At 50.5% G+C, this 10474-nt stretch overlaps 1 protein-coding gene across 1 annotated transcript in view; it reads right to left on the bottom strand.

Annotated features, from left to right (window-relative positions):
• The window catches only part of LOC107106206 (integrin alpha-X-like), a 44584-nt gene continuing 34110 nt past the window's right edge, over positions 1–10474 (bottom strand). The window contains exons 20-30 of the mRNA XM_015406315.1: positions 9330–9471; positions 9110–9223; positions 7804–7883; positions 6276–6359; positions 5828–5906; positions 5579–5686; positions 5072–5164; positions 4288–4401; positions 2941–3033; positions 2251–2361; positions 1–441 (exon numbers count right to left, since the gene is read on the bottom strand). Coding sequence (XP_015261801.1) covers positions 319–441; positions 2251–2361; positions 2941–3033; positions 4288–4401; positions 5072–5164; positions 5579–5686; positions 5828–5906; positions 6276–6359; positions 7804–7883; positions 9110–9223; positions 9330–9471 — 1141 coding nt within the window. The 3' untranslated portion in view covers positions 1–318. The remainder of the gene's footprint in view (positions 442–2250; positions 2362–2940; positions 3034–4287; positions 4402–5071; positions 5165–5578; positions 5687–5827; positions 5907–6275; positions 6360–7803; positions 7884–9109; positions 9224–9329; positions 9472–10474) is intronic.

The raw sequence follows: 10474 nt of genomic DNA, 5'->3' as shown, positions 1-10474 counted from the left end.
GATGAGAGTTCACGCTCCTAACCACAGTGAGACTTAAAAAAAAAAAAATCACACTCACAATGCTTCCCATATGCAAAGACAGAGTTTGAAAGTGCCACAACATTTCTGCCAACGCACTACCGCAACAAAGTCCTGGGGCTGGATCCAGCCAGCTTTTCGGCTCCATCTCACCCAGGTCCCCTCCCTCCTGCAGCCCAGGGGTCCCACGTGGCTTTTGTGGACACAGCTCCTTTGATCCTTTTTGGGTGGGCAAACGGGATCCTCCCCGTCCTCTTCCACGAGCGCCCCGGTCAAGTGTCAGAGGACCCAGGAGGGCTGTTAGTAGACATTGCCTTTGTCGGGGGGAGAGGAGTCGGTGCCTTCCTGGGCGGGGGACGGGGCTCCGTCGCCCTCCCCGGCATCACTCAGCATCTCCTTATACTGACGCTTGAAGAACCCCACCTGGAATGACAAAAGGGTTCGGTCAGAGGGAAAGACGGGTCTCCGTCACACAATAACATCGATAGATGCGAGATTCGAGTCCAGTCGCGCCTTGGAGACCAACAAGATTTTGTGGGTGTGAGCTTTCGAGCTTTGCCGGGGAGTGCTGTTGACTCTCCAAAGTTCACACCCCCAAAATCTGGTTGGGCTCTCGGGCTCTTCTGGGCTTGAACCCAGCTGCTCTACTGGAGACCAACATGTCTACCTTCTGAAACCCTCTAGACCTCTTGACACCTTTAGAGCAGAGGGTTAATTACAGTAGATAACTCACTGAAAAGGTGGAGACAGTGTGTGACTGCAATAAAGAAGGCCAATGCTATGCTGGGGATTATTAGGAAGGGTATTGAAAACAGATCAGCCAATATCATAATGCCCCTATACAAATCAATGGTGAGACCTCATTTGGAATACTGTGTGCAGTTCTGGTCACCACACCTTAAAAAGGATATTATAGCTTTGGGAAAAGTGCAGAAAAGGGCAACTCGAATGATAAAAGGGTTGGAACACTTTCCCTATGAGGAAAGGTTAAGGCGCTTAGGGCTCTTTAGCTTGGAGAAACGACGACTGAGGGGTGACATGATTGAGGTTTATAAGATTATGCATGGGAAAGAGCAGGTAGAGAAAGAGGTACTTTTCTCTCTTTCTCACAATGCAAGAACTCGTGGGCACTCCATGAAATTGCTGAGCGGTCGGGTTAGAACAGATAAAAGGAAGTACTTCTTCACCCAAAGAGTGATTAACACATGGAATTCACTGCCACAGGAAGTGGCGGCGGCTACAGGCATGGACAGCTTCAAAAGGGAATTAGATAAGCATATGGAGCAGAGGTCCATCAGTGGCTATTAGCCACGAGGTATAGATAGGGGCTCTGGGGCAAGTGATGCTCTGTCTTCTTGGTGCTTGGGGGGGGGGTCAACAGTGGAAGGGCTTCTAGTGTCCTGGCCCCACTGGTGGACCTCCTGATGGTACCTGGTATTTCTGGCCACTGTGTGACACAGAGTGTTGGACTGGATAGGCCTTTGGCCTGATCCAACATTGGCGTCTCTTATGTTCTTATGTTCTCCATGTTATCCTTACAACAATGACCCTGCAAGGTATGTTAGGTTGGGACAGTCACCAAGCAGCCTTCCAAGGCAGAGTGAGGATTCAAACCCAGGCCTCCCAAATCATAGGACAACACTCTGACAACTGTACCACCCCAGCTCTCGTGTCCTCCAATAGGGTTGCCAGCCCTGGGTTGGGAAACACCTGGAGATTTGGGGGGGGGATGTGGAGCCCTGGGGAGGGGAGGGACCTCAGCAGGGTCTAATGCCACAGAGTCCACCTTTCAAAGCAGCCATTTCCTCTGGGGGAGCTGATCTCTGAAGTCTGGAGATCAGTTGTAATTGCTGGAGGTCCCCAGGCCCCGACTGGAAATTGGCAAACAAAACAGCTAACAGAACAAACATACACGCAAACGGATTATCTGCACTGAACTTTTGTGCCAAGTAACAAATGTGGATGCCATCTGGCCACAATTTCTCCAGGGGAACTGATCCCTGTCACTGTAATACTGGGAGATCTCCAGGCTGGCAACCCTAACTCATTTACCAGGAAGCCCTTTGACCAAAACCCAGATGTCTAGTGACCGGTTAGAATCACTCCAGTGGTGAAAAAAACATACTCCGAACATATGCAGAGAAACTCTCTCCTCTGCCATTCCACACCTGTCAACACATTCTAAGTTCTAAACCCCCTTCCCTTCCCAATCTCTCTTGAGCGCCGTCTCACCTTATAGAGGGCTGCAGCAATGATGGCCAGAAGGACAAGCCCTGCAAAGGTCCCCCCAAGGATGGCAGGCAGGTAGTTGTAGACCTCAATGCGCTCCACCACTGTCTGCACCTGGGGGGGGGGGACAGTGGGGCAGTCATCACACAGACAGGCAATAGCAGTCACCCCCACTAGACCAGTTCAACCCTAGGGATGGGCATAAACCAGATTTTTGCGGTTCGGTTCATGGTTCATGGCTGAATCATGAACCTATACGAACTGGGAGGTTGGTTTGTGAACCGAACTAGTTCATATGGGTTTGTGACCCCTGCTTTCTGCTCCCCGCTGCTTTTTGCAGGGGGCAGAAAGTAGTGGTTTAAATGAAGAACAGAAAGTAGGGTTTAAATGACTTGGAGCCATTAAACCCCTGCTTTTTGCTCTCCATGAAGCTCCACGAACTGCATCAAGATTTATTAGAGTTCATGGTGGCTCTTCAGTTCGAGAACATCGTTTCACAAACCATGAACCACCCTAAATTAATCACAAACTTTAGTTTGTGAGCCAGTTCATGCCCATCCCTATTCAGCCCACTCCCCTCCGAGGCCTCTGCCCTTGCTTGTTAACAATCCTAAGTTATACCCCCAATTCCAGAAAAAAAACCGGGCTCAGAGTTCCCACAGTGGGCGATGCTCCCTCAGGCCCTCTCGTTACCTGCTGGCTCACAAACCCCTCCTTCTGGGTATATTTTTGATTGTCGTAGGAAATTTGCGCAGAGCTCACTAGGATCAGTTTCTGCTGTTGTGTCTAGAAGGTGGGGGAGAAAAGTGTCCTGTGAGACAGGAGTCAAATCCTCAGCAGGCTCCGATGGACAAGAATCAATCAGGAATTGTGGGCATTCGGCCTGTTGGCTGAGATCAAACACGATAAGGAATTGTGGGTTAAAAGAAGGATGCTTTGCTGGACATTCAGGTGCGGCTGACTCTGGGGTGGAGCGCATTAAGGTTCTGCTGGTTAGAAGTTTCCTTCTCCCACCCAATGCCTTTAATAGGGTTGCCAGATCCCCCCTGGCCACCAGCAGGGGATGGGGGTGGGGTGGGTAGGGTTGCTGTACCACAATGTACCACCAAATGTACCACCACCGAAAACGCCCTGGCTCTGGTGTGGGACAACATCCAGGTTGGGAAACTCCTGGAGATTTTATTTATTTATTTATTTATTTATTTTGCGACTTGTATCCCGCCCTACACATAGTGTCTCGGGGCGGCTAACAAATAAGGTTTAAAAATATAGGACAATAAAACAATGTTACATAACGTATTAAAAACGGTGCTGCAATAAATTACTTAAAATACCCAAGATGCGCAACAATCGCATTGATGGCAGATTGTCTTAAAAACATGAGCGCCAGGAGTGTTGTTTCCAGGCTCAATCGGGCGACACCCACCGCTCCCTCACACTGCGGTAGGTGGAAGATGGCATCTCGGTGATAGAATAGTGGCGGTGGCGGCTCCTACTCGAAGGCCTGGCGGAAGAGCTCCGTCTCGCAGGCCCTGCGGAACTGTGCAAGGTCCCGCAGGGCCCGGATCTCCTCCGGGAGCTCATTCCACCAGGTAGGAGCCACCACCGAAAACGCCCTGGCTCTGGTGTGGGACAACCTGGGGGTGGAGCCTTGGGAGGACAGGGACCTCAGTAAGATGTAATGCCACAGAGCCCACCCTCCAAAGCATCCATTTTCTCCAGGGGGACTGATCTCTGTAGTCTGGAGATGAACTGGAGTCAAATCCTCGGCAGGCTCCAATGGACAATGGAGGTGCTATCCCTAGCCCTTAACCTACAGTTGCTACCTCTGCCTCAGAAAATTGCTGGGGATTCTGAAGAGGGATCCTTGGGTGGGCGGGGTTTGGGGACGGAGAGGGACATGATTGGAGTACACGGCCACAGAGTCCACCCTCTAAAGCAGCCATTTTCTCTGGGGGAACTGATCTCTGCAGTCTGGTGATCAGTTGTCATTCCAGAGATCTCCAGGCTGGAGCCCCACCTTGACAAAAGCTTCCGTACCTGAGACGCCCACTGGAAACTGATGTTGCCCTTGACTGTGAACTCCACCGGCTGCCACATCTTCAGGGACAGAATGTCACACCGGATTGTCTTGCAGGTAGCCACTGAGCAGTCCTGGACGTAGGGGGAGGAGGAAGAGACCCCGGGGTCAGGCCAAACATACTCATAACAGAGGATGAATGTCCCCAACTAGGGTAGTTGGAATTCCTTCTGGCTCGGAGGAGGAGGAGAAGAGAATGGATTTACACTCCGCCCTTCACTCGGAGTCTCAGAGTGGCTTACAATCTCCTTTCCTTTCCTCTCTCCATAACAGGCACCCTGAGGTAGGCGGGAACGAGAGAGCTCTGAGAGAACTGCTCTTGAGAGAACAGCTCTGAGAGAATGGTGACTGACCCAAGGTTACCCAGCATGTGGAGGAGTGGGGAATCAAACCTGTTCTCCCACATTAGGTCCACACTCCTAACCACTACACCAAACTGGCTCTGAAGATCAGGTTAGCAGCCCTTCTGCCTCTGAAGCTAGGCCTCAATGGGCAGGAAATGCCTGGAGAATGCTCAGCTGAGAGATTAGACAAATATTGGCAAAATCCCACATTACCTAGGCAAATGTATGCTCCCAACCCAAGTCTGGAAAAGGACATGATTGTGCTAGCAAGAAGGCATTTGTAGGGGTGAATCAGTGTAGCGAGTGCTTCTCCCCTTCTGCCTATGACAAGCCCCCCCCCCCCCCCATTTTCTTCTGAAGGTGGGCCGGGGCTCCAGGAGGAGCTGGAGGATACACTCACCACAAGGGGGTGCTTTTTCAGTTTCTCCTCAACATCCTGGTCACCCGCCGTTTCTCTTTCCAAAACACAGGTAGCAAGTTGAGGCTGTGGAAGGAAAGAATTTCAAGAACCCACCGGTGAGGAGAGGAGGAGATTTTCACTGAGGGGTCCCAAACCCCCACCCAGACTCACATTAGGCAGAGCAGTACAAAGTGGGATGTGGACGGGGGGGGGGGGGGCTTATCACCAATGTTCCCTCTAAGCTGTGGAGTCTTGTGAGCAAAAATCCTACTTTGTGAGCTACTGGCATTAAAGTGGTGAGCGAGCGATTTGGCTGCTGCATAAATCAGTTTGCTCTGGAGCCCTCCTTCCTGAGCTAAGACAAGAATGTGTGAACTGGAGGCTAAAAAACTGTGAGCTAGCTCACACTAACTCAGCTTAGAGGGAACACTGCTTATCACCCCGTCAAAACGGAAGGAGGGACACCAGTGTTTCACTGCACTTATCACAGGGGAGCAGAAGACATACCTTGGAGGGGATGACCCGAGACACATTCCAGATCTGTATCCCGTTCAGCTTCTGAGGGATCTGAAATGTGACTAAGATGGGGATACTTCGCTTACGGAGGTTCTTCACCTGAAAGAGAGAGAGGTAAAGCGTGCACAGTCCTGTAGGGCTGCACTAGATTCCAATTTCTTCATTCTGGCCCATCGCTCCTCCCTTGGCGTCTCCAACCGGGACCCTCTTTGCCCTCCCAACCCCCAACCAGCCTTTTACCTCATATCGATGTTCCACACTAGCGCTGGCTTCTCCCTGACTGGATGTGAAGTTGACATACTTGGTAGACTCTTCAGCGCTGGGAGGAAAGGAACACAAGTGGGGAAAGGGTGGGGACCAGTGTTCCCTCTAAGCTGAGTTAGTGTGAGCTAGCTCACAGTTTTTTAGCCTCCAGCTCACACATTTTTGCCTTGGCTCAGGAAAGAGGGCTCCAGAGCAAACTGATTTATGCAGCAGCCAAATTGCTCACTCACAACTTTAATGCCAGTAGCTCACAAAGTAGAATTTCTGCTCACAGGACTCCACAGCTTAGAGGGAACATTGGTGGGGACTCCCAGGAGGACAGAGCAGGGGGATGTCAGAGAGGCTGTGCCCTGGGGGGGGGGGCTGCGAGGGAAGGCCTCCTGCAAGGAGCACTCCCTCCCCTAAAAGACCCGCTGCCACTTACGCCGTGACAATGACGTAGACAGCATATCTGACAGGCAACTCTGCCTGATGAACCATGTCTGCAGTGACGTCGCCACCGTTTTCGCTGGACAAATGGGAAAGAACAAACATGTTAAATCTCTCTCTCTCTCCTTCTCTCTCTCTCTCTGTGGATATCAAACACTATTCATTTCTACCATCTATTGCTTTGTGCATCATATTCCTCATCATGCGCGACATCCGCTCTATTGTCCCACTTCCTGGTTGGTGTGGCTCTTTCCACCGTTCTCCAGCTCTCTTGTGCCACCCAAGAGCGAAACGGAGCATGTCCAAGGTACAATTTCCACTTCCCAGCTTGACTCGTCTGCTGGGGACCCTTTCTGAGTGACGGCATGGAACCCCTGAGCCTTGCAGAGGATTCTGGGACACGTTTGAGAGCAGTTGACATAAGGCCTTGATTGGCCACATCTTCTTAGATTTTCGGCATCACCCCGCAAGGTTTTAACGTCTGTCCTAGGACCCACTCCCTGCTGCACATGGCTGGGGGTGGGGGATGCCTGTAGCAAAAGAGAGTTGCCTTTCGGGAAAGTTCACCTGCCTTTCTGTTCTGTCCACTGAGGAGCTCCAGATAAGCTGGCAGGGATACTCTGGGGTTCTCTGGACCAACGTTTGAAAACAATGTCATTTGTATGCTGCATATTCAAAGGCTGGGCCCATAAAAATAAGACTTACACCTAGAAGCACAGATCGGATCTATGCCCTACACACAAAATTGGGTTTTTCTCCACCACACACCTTCCAGAATACAAAGCTGTGTTTGGCCACATAACAAAATGTGTGTCGCACCTTTTATTGTGGGTGTGTTAAGTGCCGTCAAGTCACCTCTGACTTATGGGGGCCCTATGAATTAATGTCCTCCAAAATGCCCTATCATTGACAGCCTAGCTCAGGTCTTGCAAAACGAAGCCTTTGTGGCTTCCTTTATAGTCAGTCCATCTCATGTTGAAGTCCATCTCATGTTTATAGTCAGTCCATCTCTTTTCCTACTGCCCAACTGTTCCTAGCATTATTATCATTTTCAGTGAGTCCTGTCCTCTCATGAAGACCTTTGATGAGGGCCAACCAAATTAGCACAAAACAGCGCAAACTTTTAAGCTCACCAGAGCCCTTCATAAGAAGAAGAGTTGGATTTATACCGCGCCCTTCACTCAGAGTCTCAGAGCGGCTAACAATCGCCTTCCCTTCCTCTCCCCACAACAGACACCCTGTGAGGTAGGTGGGGCTGAGGGAGCTCTCTCTCGAGAACTGCCCTTGAGAGAACAACTCTGAGAGAACTGTGACTGACTCAAGGTCACCCAGCTGGCTTCACGTGGAGGAGCGGGGAATATTACAAAATATCAAGAAGATAGAACAGTAGAAGGCAGAATTCTCAGGCCATGATCGTGAAGCCTGATCTTACAGGCACCCTTTGTGAGATGCCAGCAGGCAGCCATGTTCTTCACTTTGTGGCTGTGGTGCAGAGTTACAGCATTAAGCAACATGAGAATCACCTGTTGGCTTTGGCCATGATCCGCAGAGTGTCCCCCAGATCAGCATCCAGGGAAACGTCAAATGTGGCGACAAAGGTGGCCTGAAACATAGAAACACATGGAAATCAGTGGGGGTTAGTATAACATGTGTGGGTATTAACACATGTAGAGGGATTTTTACCTACACAACACACTTCCTTCAACATGTGGATGTATGAACGTGTGAAACCGCCTCACGCCATGTCAAACCAGTGGTCAATCTAGTCCAGGACAGACTGCTCTGACTGGCGGGGGCTCTTTCAGGGTTTCAGAAGCAGAGATCTTTCTCAGCCCTTCTATTAGGGGATGCTGAGGACTGAAATTGGGACCTTCTGAATTCAAAGCAGTGGTCCTGCCACTAATAAGAGTCAACCTAGACAAATACATGTGACCCAAGTCAGGACCTGGGTGCCTGGAGTTGACTCGCTGTCACACATATGAACTAGGGAATGTACCTTGAAAGTCCTCCATTTGGCACTGAAGCACTGCGGGGGGGGGGAGGGGTTTCTGGTCTCCCCCAGCCATTTCTGCTGGTGAAAATAGTGTGGGAGGGAAAGCAGAAACTTCACCCTCCTGAAGCTGAACTGAGACTCGGAGCACTTTGAAACTAAGCTCCCCAGTTCATACACGTGCTGGTGAGTTGAGTCATGCACCTGTGTCCTGACTCATAACACATGTAACAACTAGTCTTGCTGTAAACTCTGGCTCCTCTGTAGTTTTCCACTCATCCCTTCTTTCTCAAAAGGCAGTGGGTTTTATTAATGATTTGCTTTGAAGCCTGAAGGCTTTGGGAAGGGTGGTGGTGGCAGCAATATATTTATGGACAGGATTTGAAACCAAATTTGTTTTGGGGAAAGCATGTGGTCTAGCCCCTCCCAGATTGTAACATTTTAAGTGGCAAACTGCATGTTTGAATCTGGTCCTCTCTGAATCTGTATCTAAATAGATAGTTAGATAGCTAAATAAATAGACAGGTATCTAGATAGATATCTGGACAGACAAACAGACAGATACAAGCCTTATCCTTGCATGCAGAAAACAAGCACATTAATGTCAAGTTTAAGCTAAAACCCTTCACCTTGATATGCTAGTTTTCCAGAGGTAAGGGTTATTTGCATTTGGATAGTGCATTCCCTAAGACAATCCCTGAGTGTTCTCTGAGTTAGTGCGTCGCCAGGAAAGCGGTACCATCTCCTTTTTGCCCCCTGACTATGTAGATCAGCCCTAAGCCAGCTGCCATCCTTCCCTCTTCTAGCAATGACTGATGGAGACATAAAGAGGTCCTTACCTCTGCCCCACTCCAGAAGATCGGGTGGTTGATGTTGCAGGTGGCATTTCGCTCAGCATCTTCTTCGGACGCAGGAGCCGAGTTGCATTTCACGCTCATGACCTTCCTGCTGGGCTGGGAAAGGCAAGGCACCCAAAGTTGATGCAGGATGAGGCACACACGTCCCCTACCTTGCCTACCTGGCTTCTTCATGTCCTGGCGCCCCCTCTGCCCCACCCACCTGCAGCAATGTGACTTTGCGGTACGACACTCCTGCTGGGTAGAAGAAGCGCAGAGTGGTGCTGTAGGAGTCCTCCCCATAGTTCTGGACAGAAGCTATCACGTTGAGCTCCGGAGTCAGGCCCACAACCAGAGTGTCCAAACTAAAGAGCAGAGGGACAAGGAGAGGCAGGGAGTCAGTCCGATTATAGCACAGCAACCCCCAGCGTTGCACCTGTGAGCACCGTAGCACACGCTGATGTGTTTCCTGGCACACGCTTCCTTTCCCCCCCAAGCAAAGAGTCCTTCCCTCCATCTCAACTAGAGCAGGAGCTTCTTTAGGAGGGCCCAGGAGGTGTCACCCTTGTGGCTGCAGGCAGCACCTATTCAGAAACAGCCGCGGAACATAAGAAGAGCCCTGCTGGATCAGACCAGCAGTCTATCTAGTCTGGCATCCTGTCTCACACAGTGGCCAACCAGTTCCAACAACAGGACACAGAGGTCGAGGCCTTCCCCTGATGTCGCCTTCTGGCCCTGGTATCCAGAGATTTACTGCCTCTAAATGTGGGGGCTCCTTTTAGTCACCATGGCCAGTAGCCATCGATAGACCTCTCGTCCATGAATCGGTCTAATCCCCTCTTAAGGCCATCTATACCTGTGACCAGTGTTCCCTCTAAGCTGAGTTAGTGTGAGCTAGCTCACAGTTTTTTAGCCTCCAGCTCACACATTGTTGTCTTAGCTCAGGAAGGAGGGCTCCAGAGCAAACTAATTTATGCAGTAGCCAAATGGCTCGCTCACAACTTTGGTGCCAGTAGATCACAAGGTAGAATTTTTGCTCACAAGACTCCACAGCTTAGAGGGAGCATTGCCTGTGACCTCCACTATACCCTCTGATGGCAAATCCCAGGAGGATGCTAAGTTTAGGACCTCCCACTATTTGGTGATTTGCAGGCACGTGTGGCAACCCACTGCCGGTTCTCAAACCCTCAAACCACCCAGAGGTTCAATAATGTCCAGAAGCCACAGATAACAGGGATTGGCCACAGGCAGGGTTTCAAAAAGTCCAATTGAATTAGGCCCTTTCCTCTGACCCCACCCCCAAAAGGAAAGGGACCCATATGGTACCTGCTTTTGTTCCCTGCTTGCAGGGAGTGATTTTATCAGACA

The sequence above is a fragment of the Gekko japonicus genome, unplaced genomic scaffold (assembly GCF_001447785.1).
Source record: "Gekko japonicus isolate JY-2015 unplaced genomic scaffold, Gekko_japonicus_V1.1 scaffold2016, whole genome shotgun sequence".
Taxonomy (NCBI): Eukaryota; Metazoa; Chordata; class Lepidosauria; order Squamata; family Gekkonidae; genus Gekko; species Gekko japonicus.
Note: the sequence above shows the minus strand (reverse complement) of the source record. Positions and strands in the feature narration are given on the sequence as shown.